The 16,541-nt window shown below is 46.6% G+C and overlaps 1 protein-coding gene across 2 annotated transcripts; it reads right to left on the bottom strand.

Annotated features, from left to right (window-relative positions):
* Nucleotides 1-5,144: 5,144 nt before the first annotated feature.
* On the bottom strand, nt 5,145-15,622 carry Eif2b5 (eukaryotic translation initiation factor 2B subunit epsilon). 2 transcript variants are annotated; one of them, XM_027413066.2, is made up of 17 exons: nt 15,404-15,544; nt 15,028-15,230; nt 14,202-14,326; nt 13,176-13,361; nt 12,915-13,092; nt 12,749-12,829; nt 12,386-12,463; nt 11,616-11,928; nt 9,322-9,467; nt 8,946-9,087; nt 8,723-8,824; nt 8,132-8,239; nt 7,904-7,994; nt 7,153-7,276; nt 6,306-6,431; nt 5,621-5,731; nt 5,145-5,511 (listed from the first exon to the last, which is right to left on the bottom strand). In XM_027413066.2, exons 2-17 carry the CDS (start codon nt 15,067-15,069, stop codon nt 5,452-5,454), a joined length of 2,013 nt encoding a protein of 670 aa, XP_027268867.1. In that variant the 5' UTR covers nt 15,070-15,230; nt 15,404-15,544; the 3' UTR covers nt 5,145-5,451. The 2 variants fall into 2 exon arrangements, with proteins under 2 accessions (XP_027268867.1, XP_027268866.1); XM_027413065.2 differs by lacking the exon at nt 15,028-15,230 and having other exon boundaries at nt 15,404-15,622.
* Nucleotides 15,623-16,541: the final 919 nt, after the last annotated feature.

A 16,541-nucleotide genomic window follows, 5' to 3' on the forward strand; every position in this document is an offset into this window, starting at 1 on the left:
GCAAAAAACAAAAAACAAAAACAAAAAAATTAAGAAAGAAAAAAGGTGGGTGCAAACATGCATGTGTATGATTGGGACAGCAGGAGTCAAACCAGAACTAGGTATAGCCAGTCTGTGGTAACAACGTATACCAGTGGTGGCTTTGAAACTCCTGGGAATTCTCCTAACTCAGGCTTCTGAGCAATGGGATTGCTGTGTGCTATCATACCTGCATTTCAGGACTTAAAATTTCAGTCACCTGAAATGTTAGGATCTCCTCTGCTCAGAGACCTCTTCATATATGCCTTTCAAATACCCTTAACAGGATATACAGGACCTTCATAATCTAATATCAATCTCCCTGTATAGTTTTTCTCATTACATAACCAATTTGTTATTATAGGCAAAAGAACATAATCAGTAGCAGTTATATACATCTGTTTTAAGTTCATAGCCTTCATTTAATCTTTTTCTCCAAGTAATGTGTATGCATAGCTAAACAATATTAAAACTTTTCAAGATGCATTGTTGTGGAATATTACTTTAACTAGGCAAAGATGTGTTGCATTTGGTTTTTGTTGTTTTGTTTGGGCTTTTTGAGACAGAATTTCTCTGTAGCTTTGGATTCGCTCTGTAGACCAGGCTGGCCTCGAACTCAGAGATCCACCTGCCTCTGCTTCCCAAGTGCTGGGATTAAATGCGTGCACCACCACTATTGGCTTATGTGTTACATTTGTTTATGCTGCATTTGTTTAACAATGTAAAGTTGTGTTGTTTTGCCTGCCTAAGGCACCTGACTGATCTAATAAAAGGCTGAATGGCCAGTAGCCAAGCAGTAGAAGAGATTGGCAGGGCAGGCCAGCAGAAAGAATTAGAAGGAAAGAGGATAAAACAAGGAGAAAGAGAGGGAGACATCTGGGGCCAGTCAGCTGCAAGATAAACAGACATGGACTAGGACATAAAGAATGAAAGAAAAGTAAAAAGCCCCAAGGCAAAACATAGATGAAAAGAAACAGGTTAAATTAAGTTATAAGAGCTAGTGGGACAAGCATAAGATACGACCAAACATTCTTAACTAATATGTCTCTATGTTGCGATTTGGGGGCAGCTGGTTCAAAAAAGCCTGCTACAATGTATCTATTTAAATTTTCAAGACAGGGTTTCGCTGTGTAGCCCTGGCTGTCCTGGAAGTCTCTCTGTAGACCAGGCTGGTCTTGAACTCAGAGATCCGCCTGTGTCTCGCTTCCCAAATGCTGGGATTAAAGGTGTAAGCCACCATCCCCAGCAAGACTTTTTTTTTTATATGTATGTATGTGCACACATTATAGCTATCTGAGGTGGTCAGACGGTGTCAACCCCTTGGAGTTAGTTACAGGAAGCTGTGGGCCATCTGCTGATGATGTAGATGCTAGGAATTGAACTCAGGTCCTTTGTTAAGAGCAGCAAGCCCTCTTAACAGTTGAGCCATTTCTCCAGCCCCAGTATTAAAAAAGCCAGGATGGCCTTGAATTTTCTACTATCCTGCCTCTGCCTCTGGAGTGGCTGGGGTTACAGGCATGTAACATGATTGTAACATGATGCCCGTCTATTTCTTGATTTATACATTCAAAACATTGCCTAGTGATGTTCCACCTTTTACTTTTTTTTTTTTTTTTTTTTGGTTTTTTGAGACAGGGTTTCTCTGTAGCTTTGGAGGCTGTCCTGGAACTACCTCTTGTAGACCAGGCTGGTCTCCAACTCAGAAAGATCCTCCTGCCTCTGCCTCCTGAGTGCTGGGATTAAAGGCGTGCGCCACCAAGGCCAGACCAAGCCGGGCATATTTAAGGCTGAGAATTCAATGAATCATCCCCATCCTATCCAGTCCTCCAGCTCTTATAGTTGCTTAAGGCTGTTACTATTATCACTGCATTTGCACAAGTATGCAGAGGCCAGACAACTTTCAGGAGTCAGTTCTAGCCGTCCACTATGGGTTCTGGAAACTGAACTTTCCCTTTGAACTCAGTTTAGCAGGCTTGTGTGGCAAGCTCAGTCATCTTTCCGGTCTGAGGTCTAAGAACTCTTTTTTCTTTCTCTCCCTTTGTGACATCTTTCTTTATGGACACAGTATTTTCTCTTTTGAGTTTTCACAGTCCTAATTGTAGCTTTTTGCTCTTAGACTTTCAGAGTATTCTACTTTACCAGAACTTCCTGTTTCCCTTTGTGTTTTGTTTCTGCATCTCGTGTTGGAGACTCTTCAAATGTTTGTGCTTTGGCTTTCACTGCATGGAAGGCACTAAGATGCAGGTCAGAAACTCTAGGTAAAGGGTTACTAATAAATAAGTTTCACTGTATGGCCATAAACTGGAGAGTGTTTCTTTGGGAAGGTCAAGGAGAGGAAAGATTTCTCTGACATCTTGAAATCCCAGGGGACTTTCATGCTGGGAACTCATAGGCTCTCTAAGTCTGGAAACTTGACTTTTTCTGACCTCTGCATGGCTGAGGATGACCATGACCTCCCAAGTGCTCCATTATCACAGTGTAACTTAGTAGTAACCCTTATACACAAATCTTGGGATTACAGTCTTGCTCCATGCTGATTTCTCATGACTTTTTTGAGACAGGGTTTCTCTGTGGCTTTGGAGCCTATCCTGGAACTAGCTCTTATAGACCAGGCTGGTCTCGAACTCATACAGACCCACCTGCTTCTGCCTCCTGAGTGCTGGGACTAAAGGCATGTACCGCCCAGCGTTCTCATGACTTTCTTAAACATTTTGCTTTGGTGATTTCCTCCCTACCACTGCTCACAGACTTAACTGTCCTTATCGTGCAGAGGAGAGGCTTGTCACTTGGCTAGATCTGTAAGCGGCAATGGTGTGTGTCCAGGCACTTCTTTATAAGCAAGCGGATCTCTGTGTGAGCTCCTCTTTCATCTCCAGCTCTTTACCTTCCTCTAAGGCTCTATCTAGACCAGTGATTCTCAACCTGTGGGTTGAGACCCATTTTTGGGAGAATCGAACAACCCTTTCACAGGGTTCACCTAAGATCATAAGAAAACAGATTATCTACAGTTTGTAACAGTAGCAAAATTATAGCCATGAAGTAGAAACAAACATAATTCTTTGCCTGGGGGTCACCACATGAGCAACTGTATTAAAGGGTGGTGGCATAGGAACCACTGTGCTAGACCTTACATACACTGACTTGTTAATAATACTCTACTCCAGCAGGAAGAATCATCTGTTCTAAGTCACCTTTTACTATTCCATTAAAATTTTTTCTTTAGATTTATTTCACGTGAATGAGTGTTCTGCTCACATGTGTGTCTGTGCATCACATGCATCCTGGAACTGGAGTTATGCCCAGTGGGCAATGGGAATTGAACTTGGATCCTCTGTAAGAACAAGTGCTCTTAACTGCTGAGCCATCTCCCTAGCCCTTACTATTCCATTTTCAAGGTTTTGTAAAAGGGGCCACATCTAATTCACTGCCATCTCCTGTTCTCCTCATGGAGTCACATGCCTTCCTATGACTCCTTCACAGGCACTTTTCCAAAGCTGGTGATCTCCGCTTTGGATGTGCTTTAACTTTCCTTTCTTCCTAAGCCAACTTAACGTCACAGTTCGATGAAACCTTCTTTCTCTATTACCCTAACTGGAAGGGTCACTTCTTAAAGTTTTGTCACTTTTGCCGGGCGGTGGTGGCCCACGCCTTTAATCCCAACACTTGAGAGGCAGAGAGAAGGATCTCTGTGAGTTCAAGACCAGCCTGGTCTACAAGAGTTAGTTCCAGGACAGCCTCCAAAGCCACAGAGAAACCCTGTCTCGAAAACCAAAAAACAACAACAACACCAACAATAACAAAAAGTTTTGTCACTTCTAATCTGCATCAACATCTGAACTGATCAAGATGTCCTGTAGGTACAGGCCATCATCTCTGTATGTTCCACAGGCATTAGACCCTGGACCTGGCCAGGTCTCCTTTAGCCCAGGCTAGCCTGGAACTCTTGACTTTCCAAGTGCTGACAAGTGTTGCTACCATGTCAAGATTTTTTTCCCCTTTTCAAAAAATGCCTTTGTACCCTCCAGTAGAGTTGAATGGCCTCTTCTTTAGCTTATTCCTTTCCACTCAGCTGAAACAAAGGTACCTATTTTGTCTATGATGCCAAGTGTGTGTGGGATGACATTTACTACAGGCGATTGTCAAAAGAGAAACTAACTGATTCACTCTGTATGAAGGTGAGGAAGACCTCACAAAAGGAGAGTGTTGAGGTTACAAGGGGCTGCACAGCACAGTTACAAACTCCAGTTCTAGGGTCACTGGCAAACTTGGCTTCTATGAGTGAATAGTCACATGGCCTCTCTGAGCTGCAGACATCTCGTTAGAAATGACAAGAACACTTCATAGGGTTGATGGCATAGGTCAAATGAAAGAACACATGGATGCTTAGCAGAATTATAAGTGAAAGCATACTTCACAGGAATTTCTATGTTTTTAGCATGTCCTTTCCTGGCTTTCGGTTTCATTTGCTTCTGGGACAGTTTCCAGTTCACTGAAGCAGAGTTCTGGACTATAAGGTTAAAGTCCTTAGTTATGCCCTCTAAGATTCATAACATCTTAGGTGGGTTTCCTTACTCTCCCACTGCCCCCAGTGTATAACAGCTCTGGCTGTCCTGAACTTACTCTGTAGACCAAGCTGGCCTTGAACTCACAGAGATCTTTCATGCCTCTGCCTCCAGGGATCTGGGATGAAAGGCAAGTGGATTTCTTTATCTTTTAAGAAGGACGTAGCCCAGTATCTCTGACAGAACCAGTACTGGGTTAACTGGAAAAGGCTAGAGTGGCAGATGGCTTCATATATGGGTGTCACCATCACGCTCGGGTAGAGGGTGTTCAGACCAGGAAAGCCTATGAAAATAGGCTCTGCCACACCACCCCAGACCACAGACTGGTCTATGGAGCATGGGAAGGGAGCTCAATCATTCATTTCCCGTGTGCCAGGGGAATGGAATTAATCAGGTATCACAGCACCACCTTGTGGCCACTGCAACCCTTTTTCCTTCCCTCTAGGTGTTGGCTAAAAGCAGCTAAGTCAGATCATATACTTACTTTCTCTCCTGGCTGATGAGGCAGAGTTGGCGAGAAGCCCAATGCACCCCTCTTTTTAATATTAACAAATACAAACAACAGAGAGGGCCAGCTGCTCTTTACTGTTCCCTGAGGGAAATATGGAGCACAGAGCACTTCCTCTGGCCTACCTCCAATCTGTCTAGATTTTCCCTAGAATTTTGTTTCACTCTAACCTCCCACATCCCAACTTCAGTCAGGATGAGAAGCACATGGTTGCCAGCAGTAGGAAGAACACTGAAGTTGAAACTTCTGTTCTGTGAAGTCTCATTCTGTAGTGGCCGCTCATGCTTCTGTAGCTAGCTTTCTTGTTCCGCCAATCGGTTGGGTGGACAACCAGTAACACACCTTGGGAACCAGCAGTCCCCATCAGTCATCTTCAGATGACTCCTCTTCTGCCTCTTTTAGCCACTGGATGAACCTCTGCAGCTGTAAGGAAGCAGAGGGGAAAGCTGCTGGATAAACTGCTCTGACCACAAAGCCCGGAGTTAAGGTGGAGGACTAGGGCGTCCGGGGAGCAGAGGGCAGCCCTCCATACCTGTCCATTCTTGCGCAACTGCTGGCCTTTGTCAGTTATATCTCTTTGACTGAACCAGCTCAAGATTGTTTCCTCAGCCAAGATTTCCAGTTGGTAGAAGGCCATCAGAACCTACAGAAAGTCAGCAAAGGGAAATCTCAGGTCCCTCTGATCTAGCAATAATGGCTAACACCCAGGAGACCTTAGCATCTCTAGGCTCTCAGCTTCCTCCCACATACCAAGCAGTCTCTTCAAAATAGGCAAGACAGAGGGTAGAGTGGTCTGTGCCTGTAATGCCAACACCTGGGGGTGGAGGGAGGCAGGAGGATAAGGAATCCAAACTCACCTGTATCACAAGTTTAAGGCCAGTTTGAGGAAAACAAACACACACCAAGTCAAATCATCACCACCACCACCCACTCAAAAGAAAGACAAGCGTAAACCAATCTTTCAGTCCTGAGATAGGTATGGCCCATGGACCCCCCTGCTGAATGGCCTGGTTAGTTCAGGCAGCCCTCAATGGCTGCCTCACCAGCACAAGCCTGGCTCTACACCACGTTACTCTAACATTAAACATGATCCGAGATGGTGTGGTGAACAAACTTCAAGCCAGGTCAAAGTTAGCCTCAGTTTCATGTTTCTGTGGGGGGTCACAAAGGCCTGCTTCAACACACACGTAGGACACGAAGTGTGAGATGGTGTTCACCTTGGCCATGGAAGTAACAAGAGTTTCATGCTCCAAGAAGAAGTCCTCAATGGCTGCCAATGCTTCCAAATGGTCAGCTGCACGCTTTATGTAGTTCCTAAAAACAGGGCTCCAGGCTTTGAGCAGCTAAGAGAAAAGGAGGGGAAGGGGGAAATGGAACTCTGATTATTCCCTAGCATGCTCCTGAAGCTGAACAGCAAAGACAATCGATATTGATGACACGGAAAGACAAGAGGGAGATGACATAGGTGGTATGGAGTCATGTAAGAGGTATTTAGGAACTGCTCCAACAAGAGGCTGGGGGAAAAGAACGAGATTTCCCAGGGCAGGGAAAAGTGTGTCAGAATAGATGCTGTTGGCTGTCTCAAAATCCCTATTCCCAGCCAGGTATTAATCTTGTTCTGGGTCAAATCATTGTGGGCTCTGAAACACCGGGTCTATTCTTCATGTTGTTTTAGACTTGGTTTGGTCTTTGAGATGGAATTTTGCTGTTATCCTGGCTGGACTCCAGTGATCCTTTGGCCTTAACTTCCTGGAAGTGTTAAACTACAGATATGTCTCATAATACCTGATTTCCAGAACTATTTCTGAATGTCCTTTTAGGGGCTCTGAATGCTCTCAATATTGGAGTCTCAAAGGCCATTCAGTATTAAATATTACCAGACCCTGGATCTCTACTGCTGCTCTAGAAACCAATGACCTTCCAAAGGCGAGGCGAATGGACCCGGAAGCAAACTTATACCCCATAGCAACCCCACCAACTCCTAATTCCTTTTAAGACAAGCACTGCAAAGATGTTTAGCTGCCACCACTCAATCCCTTGCACCTGGCTTCAGTCTTTGCTTACAGGAAGCAGCATGGCACAGTAGCGGTTTGGGTCAAGCAGGGAATCCATTTGTTGTAGGGGGAACTCCAGGACCACATGGCTCAGGACCTGCATCACTTCCTTTAGGCTAATGTTGTAGGCATACCTGTGGGGAGATTGGCTTGTGTTATGGTTAACAGTGATGGAATCATCCTAGCAGACAAATCTCTGGACACGTGGGAAGACTCGGGCTGAGACCAGCATTCACTTCTGTTGCTTCACTGCAGATGCCATGTGACCAGTGGCTCCCAGCTCCTGCCATCATGAACCATAGCCTCTTTCCCTAGGTTGCTTTCTCTGGGTATTTTGTTGAAGCAGAAGTAACTAACACACCGGCCAGGCGGTGGTGGCGCACGCCTTTAATCCCAGCACTCGGGAGGCAGAGGCAGAGGCAGGTGGATCTCTGTGAATTCAAGACCAGCCTGGTCTACAAGAGCTAGTTCCAGGACAGCCTCCAAAAGCCACAGAGAAACCCTGTCTCAAAAAACAAAACAAAACAAAACAAAACAAAAGAAGTAACTAACACAGCATGGCTCCAGGGTTCACTGTCTTTCAGCTCTAAGAGCAGGAGGGTTGTGACAGCACACTGTAGGGGAGGAAATCTACTCCAAGGCTAAATGCCAATGTTCTTGCTCCAAATACTCCTGGCCTTCTCCTATCCAGTTTCCTCCTCCAGGAAGAAACACTTTGAGAGAACAGCCCAGAGAAGAAAACAGGAAGGAGTTACTCTTACTTGAGAGAGTTGATCTCCAGGACTAGATTGTCACAAGAAATATTCTCCTCTTTGCCTCGCTGCAGTGTTCCCAGGACCTCATTCTGGAATACTGAAAGGAAAGAAATTCACCTTTCCAGAATGCTTTGTCATCTAGTTCTGACTTTATAGCAAAGCCTTGACGGGAGAAACTCGAGCCTTTGGCTAGCGGATGCAAGCAATAAGTAAGATTTCTCACTGTGTTCACACCTTTAATGTCATCCAATTGAGGGGACACTGCTCTGCTGTCCAGTTCCTCAGAATCCATGCTCCGCTCACTTTCAGTCTCACTCTCATCTTCCATATTGATCGTGAGTCCTAAGAACAAAGACAGGAGGAGCCAGTGATGCAGCTCAGTTGGGGAGCGCTTGGCTCCCATGTACAGAGGCTGGCACCACACAGCGTCACGTGTGCTATGCACGCTGTAATACAGCGCTGAGGAAATGCAGAAGGGCCAGGAAGCTCAAGGTCATTCTCAGCTACACAGCAAGCACAGGGCTAGCCGGGGTTACAGAGAGCCTATTTTTCAAAAGGGGGAGGTGTAGGATGGGAGTAATGAGATAGCTCAGCATGTAAAGGCACACTTTGTCAATCCTCAGGACCCACATGTGGATCCTGACCTCTACTCTCCTGACAAGGCACACGCACACAACGTTAACAAAAACAAACCAGACCCAGACACTGACAGATAGCAATATGTGTCCTGTCAATATGAATCGAAGGCCCAATAATAATCACATTCAAAGTTCTTAAAACTATTCATATTAAGTAGAAGGCAGGCAGGTGTAAGGCCTATCTCACCCCACAGACTCTGCCGTAGCTCCTCCTCTTCCTCCATGTTCACATCTGCAGCTTTCCAGAGGTATCCCTGGCCTTCAAAGCCTACTTCTGCTGGATTGTAACCTGGAAAAGGCATTGACCTTTTGAGAAGGCCCAGCAGCAGCACCGATTTCTCTGGAAAGAAACAGGCTTTTCTTTGGGGCAGAGACACGCGCAGATGCCCCACACCTGTTGAGCCTCACACCTTTCAGCTTCACTTTCTCCTTTTCTTGGTCGGCCCCAGAATCATCACTAAACTGGCCATCATCTTCATCTTCCTCTGCATCTGGAGGGTGTAAAGAGATCACCGAGCCCTCGGGCAGCGTGATATCTGGGCCCACTACCACCTAAGAGAGAAAAAGGACCAAGTGGCCCAGACTTAATAATGCACTGAAGAGAACTCTCTCTTGGCAATCGGAACAATGCTTTTTGTTTTGTTCTGGTTTTATAGTAAGCTAAGTAGACGGTCAAAGGAACTTGGGTCCTCATTGCAGGCTTAATTATAGGGAAATGTGGTCCCTTTGACTTGGCATAATCACTATTCAATTCAGGGATCAAGCATAGTCTGGAACAGGCCTTACCTGGGAAGTGAGGACACAGTGTGGCTTCAGGGTAACTCGTTCCTTGACCTCAGCTTTGTCACAGAGCAGAGATTGGTGTATTTGTGATCCAGAAGCCACTCGAACTCCCTGCCACAGGTAGGCCCGGTCTAGTACCACATTGTCACCTGGCTCAGAATGAGGAGGACTTCTGTCACTCAGGGCTCACCTCCGAAATAGAGTCCTTCATGGAGGCAGGTTGACACTAGCCCCAACTCCCACCTAGCTCTGACATTTACCTGCCAACATTAGAAACATCCAGTCCCTTCCCAGGTCAGGCCCAAGAGTAAACTGATCATTGTCTAAGATCACAGTAATTTAAACTATACACATGGCTTAACCTGAGAGTCTTCAAGATTTCCCAAAATGAACTATAACCTTATTACAGTCATGTTTCACCTGCAAGGACAACCAAATTACTCCATCTCTCTGTGCATCATAGATCTTGAATCCTACTATTAGATTCAAGGGGTTGGCACCATTACCAGTCTCACATCCTTCAACCAAAGTGAGTTGTCAAGAGAAAAGCCACCATAACAGGAGAGCAAAAACAACACCGATAAGCATGGCAGTGGTGCTGCACGCTTTTAATCCCAGTACTCAGGAGGCAGACACAGGTGGATCTCTGTGAGTTAGAGGCCAGCCTGGTCAGGCTCCAAAGCTATAGGGAAACCTTGTCTCAAAAAACCAAAAGAGGAAAACAAACAAACAAACAAACAAACACACCTGGAGCCCACACCAGAATAGCCAGCATTGCCTCATATTAGATGTTACCCAGGCAAGACCACCTCTTTGAGGGTTAAATGAACTGACACATGCAAAAGTCCTTTGTAAACTGTAATGGTTAAACAGAGGTTAGAATACAAGCTCACTCTCCACTTGGCTCCAAATGTGAACATAGTAGAGGACATTCCAGAGCATGAAGAATCATCTTAAGAGTCTTACTAGGCTGGATGATGGTGATGCATGCCTTTAATTCCAGCACTCAGGAGGCAGAGACAGGTCTGGTTTACAGAGTTACAGGACAGCCAGGGCTACATACAGAAATCCTATCTCAATGATCCCACCCCACAAAAAGAGTCACAGACCACATATCAGCTGTCAAATCTCTCCTGTGTGCCTTTTTCTGTTTTTTTTTTTGTTTGTTTGTTTGTTTGCTTGCTTTTAAGACGGGTCATGTTATTGTCAAAGTTGGCCTCAGAGCCCTGACTCTTGTTATCGTCCAGAGTAGATGGGATTATACACAACTGTAGCCAACTAACTTCCTTCCTCCTGACTTTTTTGTTTAACACAGTTTTCAATATATAGTTCCAGGCTGGCCTCAAACTTGTAATCCTCCTGCCTCCATCTTCCAGGTGTGGGGATTATTAGTGTGGGCCAAAATTATGTGTGTGTGGTTGCTCATGACTTTAATTCCAGTATTTGGGAGGTAGAAGCAGGTGGGGCTCTGTAAATTCGAGGCCAACAGTCTTGAAAAACAAACAAAAAAGTGTGTGCCAACAAGCAGAGGGACTCTTCTTTGTTTCTCCACCCAGAGGATCTATTAATTTAGAGTGTTTTGCCTGCATGTATGTATGTGTATCATGTGTGTGTTTGGTACCTGAGGAGGTCAGAAGAGGTCACTGGATTCCCGACCTGGAGTTAAGGATGGTTGTGAACTACCATGAATACTGGAAACCAAACTTGGGTCCTCTGCAAGAGCAACAAGTGCTCTTAACCACAGAGCCATCTCCCCAGACTCCTCCACTCTAAAGACCTGGCTGGTAGAACCCACAAAAACAGCTGACCTGAACAATGAGGAGCTCATGGACACAGACTGATGGCTGGGAGGCCAGCATGGGACTGATCCAGACCCCTTGAAAGTGGGTGTCGGGGAGGAGGCCTCGACAATCTATGGGGCCTCTGGTAGTAGATCAGTATTTATCCCTGGCGTATGAATGGACTTTGGGAACCCATTCCACGTGGAGGAATGCTCTTTCAGCCTAGACACATAGGGGAGGGCCTAGGCCCTGCCCCGGATGATCTGATAGACTTTGGGAGTCCCCAATGGAGGGCCTCACCCTCCATTGGGGTGGGGAGTTGGTGGGGGATGGGGGAGGAGGGGAGGGAGCTGTGATTAACATGTAAAGCAGGCTTGTTTCTAATTAAAAAAAAAAAGACAGTCACTCTAGTTCCTTATTTATAAGGATTATCCCTTGGTACCCTTCCTAGCTTCTGGAGACATCCTTCAGCTCCATATCTGTGGGCCTACTACTGGATTCCCCACCTGTGCTCACCAATGTGGCAGTTAGGGCCAATGACGCTGTTGGTGATGGAGCAATTGCTACCAATGACAGTGCCAGCTCCCAGGAGCACATTCTCCTCCAGGACACTGCCGTGGCCCAGGCTGACTTGAGGCCCTCGGTAGATGTTATGTCGGGAATGAGTGTAGCTCTGTGCGGTGCTGTCAGTGAAGTTTACTTCTGGAGTGAGAGGGTAGACCCATCGGCGGATGATGTCAGCACAGACAGCTGAGTACATGTGTAGGTTGGAGACCCGGGCACCATATTCCTTAGTTGTTACGTGCAAGTGGATCTGGTTTCCTAGGATCTAAAAGAAGAGAAAGGGAGATCACATAGCCAAGCAGGACAGGAAGACAGTTTCAAAGTAGAACATTTTTCTAAACCTTTTCAGGGCCTCTTTGCTACTCAGTGATGGACCAAGTTTTCTTTTCTTTTTTTTAAAGATTTTAAATATTTATTGTGTATACAACATTCTGCTTCCATGTATATCTGCACACCAGAAGAGGGCACCAGATGGTTGTGAGCCATCATATGGTTGCTGGGAATTGAACTCAGGACCTCTGGAAGAGCAGTCAGTGCTCTTAACCTCTGAGCCATCTCTCCAGGCCCCCCCCCCCCCCCGCCCCCCGCCCCATATTCTTTAGAGACTGTTTCTCTCAGCTTTCTAGCTATCTTTCTCCCTCTGAAGGCTTAATGAAACATAAAAGGGAATCAAAAGTTCAGAGTAAGACAAGCCCTTTTCTCTAGAGGAAGTTTCTTCTCACCTCCTCATTCACTAATAGGCCTCGAACAAAATCATCTCGAGTTTGGTAGTCAAAATTGTCTGTGAAGAGTTGAGCTACCTGTAGGGGGAAGACAGGGTGTGCTAAGGTTAAATACTTTCCCAGGAAACAAAGACTGAGTTCCAGAGCCACCACACCCATAACTGGCTATGAACAAAACCCTAGACTTGGTTCCCAATATCCTGGGAATGGCGTAATAGTGCCTTTTTACTAAATAACAGATAAGAGAAAGAAGGAGAAGACATAATCCCTGGCCTAGAAAGGGGGTAATAATGGACAACCCCTAGTGCCCCCCACCCCCCAGCTCTAGTCTTTGGATGTGCAGCCCTGTTCTGGAGAGCTCACCTGAGGAGAACAGATGCTGATGTGGCAATCCAGTAAGTCATATCGAATCTCCACTCCATCTCTACTGCCCTGGAACAGGTTCTGTGGGAAAGGTCACAAGCTCTAATTTAACCCCTTCTAGAAGCTCAGCCCACTCCTACCTGGGGTTCCACAGATACCCACTTACCAAAGGAAAGGAAAACCGCCGGAGGCCTTGGGTCTTCTGGAAATGCAGAATTCGGTTTGTGGCACTATCCACAGCTACCACCACATTGTCCTCATGGCAGCGTGTAGGGTGGCTAGGGGATGACTCTTTGAAGATCATTGTCATCACAGACACATTTTTTTGTAGCTTCCGTCTTAACCTAAAAGAACATGAGGCAGAGTAAGTAGTCTAAGCACTCTGCTGGTCCCTAAGTCTTGTCCCTGCCATTTCCCCCACCCTGACCTGTGCTCCTCTAGGGCTCTGGTAATATTTATATTTGAGACGACATCTCCATATATCAGCAGAAAGTCAGAGCGCACCAAGGCCTTGGCATCAACGTCACGGAGGACATCTCCCAGTGATCGGTATAGCTCTGAGGTAATTATTCGGACAACATTGAGGGACGTAGGATGGCACCACTTGGATTTCCTATAGGAAAGGTGTTGAGAGGAATGGTAAATTAAGCAAATGATCACAGACCTGATTTTCAACCACCCTTTGGCATTCAAACTTCTCTATGGCTTTTCTGGGTCCCTGCCAGCGTCCTTGGCTTCAAAGAGACTTATGAACTATAATGAATGGTTTCAGCACCCAGTGTCATTAGTTTTATGTGTTAGAGAAATATGGCTATTTCTTTTCTATATACTTCAACTCCTGTCTTCAAACGTTAGTTTGGATTCAAAATCTTGCTGAAATCTAGGGTATGAGAGTATCCTGGGAATATATTTTTTTAACGACATCTTTCTTGTATCATGGAATACCTGTTAACATATTAGTCTTTATTTCCCAAACTCATAAATTCCATGACTCACTCTCTCAGGATTTTAACAAACATGTTAAGAACTTTCTGCTGGCTTGAAACTAAGGTAGGCAGTGTGGAAACAAGGATGAAGAGCTTGTTCTTGTCGTTGGGGTCAGAACAAACAATATTTGGAAATTCGGTGGAAAAATAAAGATACTCTTCTAGTAACCTACACACTGGAGCCATCAAGTAAAAAGCAAAACTCATGAGACCAAACTTTGCAAGACTCAGAAAACCACGTCAACCTTTACTTTCCATCACTGGAACATGGAGGCAGAGGGCACTCTGGCAGCCTGCCTCAGGAAAAGCGAGGGAAACACTAAACCTAACATGAGATCTGGACAGATGTAGTTTTTTTTTTTTTTTTTAATCTCCTTGCACATCTTAACTTTGTCATAACCATCCTGAAAAAAACAAAACTGGGAAAAGATGGTGTAACATGCAAAGGAAAAGGCGTGGAGCCTTACAGTAAGTGTTCCTTGATCTGAGCGGCCTTCCAGCAGCAAAAGACGAATGTTTCTTGCACACCCGAGGCCGTCAAGAATTCCAGAGTGTAGTCAATTAGCGCCACATTGGCCAGGGGCAGGAGGACCTACAGGGCAAGATATGAAAGTCTGAGGTCTTCAATTCATGATTATACGTTGGGTACCCCACTGCAACATTGTTCCTTCTATCAGTTTCCAGATACTACAGTTTGCTTTATCTTCTGTTTTGTTTTTCAAGACAGGGCTTCTCTGTGTAGCTTTGGAGCTTGTCCTGGAACTCACTCTGTAGACCTGTCCTCGAACTCACAGAGATCTGCCTGCCTCTGCCTCCTGAGTGCTGGGATTAAAGCCGTGAGCCACCACCACCAGGCCACTTTATCTTTTAATTCAAAAGCAAACAGGTTCCTGCTAGGGGTATTTATGAAATGTGCTGAGGTTCAGTCTAAGGTACAGAGATTCCGGCTTAGTAGGCATGGTTATCAAGACACAAACATGTTATAATAAACCAGTGCTGGCAAAGGATAAATGTTGGCCCTAAGTCATTGCTTCAGAACTCTAGGTCTTCTCCCTACAAAATTTCCTTCTCTTACCACTAAGAGTCATAAGCAATTAATCAAACACTTGTCAAAAATGAACAGCTTCAGGAATTTTTCTTAAGTCAAAGGCAAATCTCTGCTTGAGTGGGTTGCTGAGTGACCCAGCAGTCTGCAAGCCCAAGCAAGACCAATTTCGTAGGTCTAGGTAATTCTGAGGGTGACAGCAACCCCTTCGGTCCTCCTTTCAGAAGATAAACGGGAAAAGCTCGCACCAGCCCGAGATCCAGTCTTTTCTCTTTTAGGTATAATTCCATCTCCTTTTCCGATGCTATTTCTTTAACTGCCCATTTCTCTCTTGCAAGGTTAAAGGCAACGGAGGGCCCTCTTGCGCTACCAAATCCCCCTGGGAAGGCTCTGTCAGGCACGGCTCCTACACGCAGTCTTCTCCATTTCTCCCAAGGCTGGGTGGACAGCCCTGCGGGAACGCATGTTTGCAGGCTACTCACCTGGTCGGACTGTCATCGGGGTTTCAGTCAATCCCTCCACCTTCCCCCAACCAGATAAACGCTTAGGGTAACTTCCAGAGCACGCCTCCTGCAGCCCCGCCACCCTCCAGGCCCTCGGGCAGCTCGCGTGTCGGGCGCTCACCCGAGGCTGGTCCTTGGAGATGGGGAAGAAGCGGCGATTGAAGCTATCCGCCACCAGAACGGCCTGGAGAGGCGGCGGCGGCTCCTCCTCCGCACCTTGGGTTCCTCCGCCGCCCGGGCCGCCGCCGCGCTTGTTCACTCGGCCGGCCGCAGGCCCAGGTAGCGCCGCAGTGGCTGCCATCTTCTTCCCTTGCAGCCGGCGCTTCCGCGGGGACACTGACACCGTACGCAGTAGGGGACAAAAAGGGCTAGCAGTCAAAACGCGAAGGAGGTGGGACTGAAGGGAGCGGGAGAGGAGTGAGTGCGCATGCGTCTATCCAGGAGGCCTCCTCGCCGCCCCCCCCCCGGCGCAAGGCGGGAGCCGGGGCGTGGCTTACTGTAGTACCGGCCTATTGGGTGGTGCGTGCGCAGCGGAGGGGCGGGGTTCCGCGGCAGTCAGTCCGGTCAGCGAGTGCTTCACTGGGTGGGGGTGGGCTAGCTAAGATGGGTTCGCACCGAGGGGACCAGGAAGGACACTGCAGCTTCCCTGCCCAAAGCATGTTAAAATTTGTAGTTCTCGGGGGCTGGAGAGGTGATTTATCGTGTAAGAGCACTTATTGCTCTTACAGAGGATGCTAACAACCGCCCACAACTGCAGTTCCAGGGTATCTGACAGCCCTCCAACCTCCCGGGGCGCTGAATGCTTGGGGTAGACATACATTGATACACAGAAACCTGAAAATAACGCGTAGCTCCCCATTTGCACTCTAGTAATCGAAAGGGATCTGGCGCCTTTAGGTGGGAATCCACGATCTGCACAAATCCCGTAAGTGGAGGCAAGCGGCAAATTTTTACTGAGTATGGCTTATGGCTAGATTCTTCATCCACTCCCACTCCGCAGTGCTGGAAATACAACCTGGAGCAAAGAGCAACAGGCATTTCTTAAACTCTTAAGTCAGACGGAGGAATCACGCTGGACGCTGAAGCGGAGCAGCAGGTTTTGGGGAAAGAAGCTGTGGCCGCAGTGTATAAAGTGTATAAAGTAAGCGTAAAGTGGAGGGAGCAATGGCAGGCAGCCCGTCAAGCCAAGGTTTACAGTAAGCACCAGAACCCCTGCTAATCCTCCCGTAGATGTTCTCTCTCAGAGAGTTGTTATCTTT

This window comes from Cricetulus griseus, chromosome 4, assembly GCF_003668045.3.
Source record: "Cricetulus griseus strain 17A/GY chromosome 4, alternate assembly CriGri-PICRH-1.0, whole genome shotgun sequence".
Classification (NCBI taxonomy): domain Eukaryota; kingdom Metazoa; phylum Chordata; class Mammalia; order Rodentia; family Cricetidae; genus Cricetulus; species Cricetulus griseus.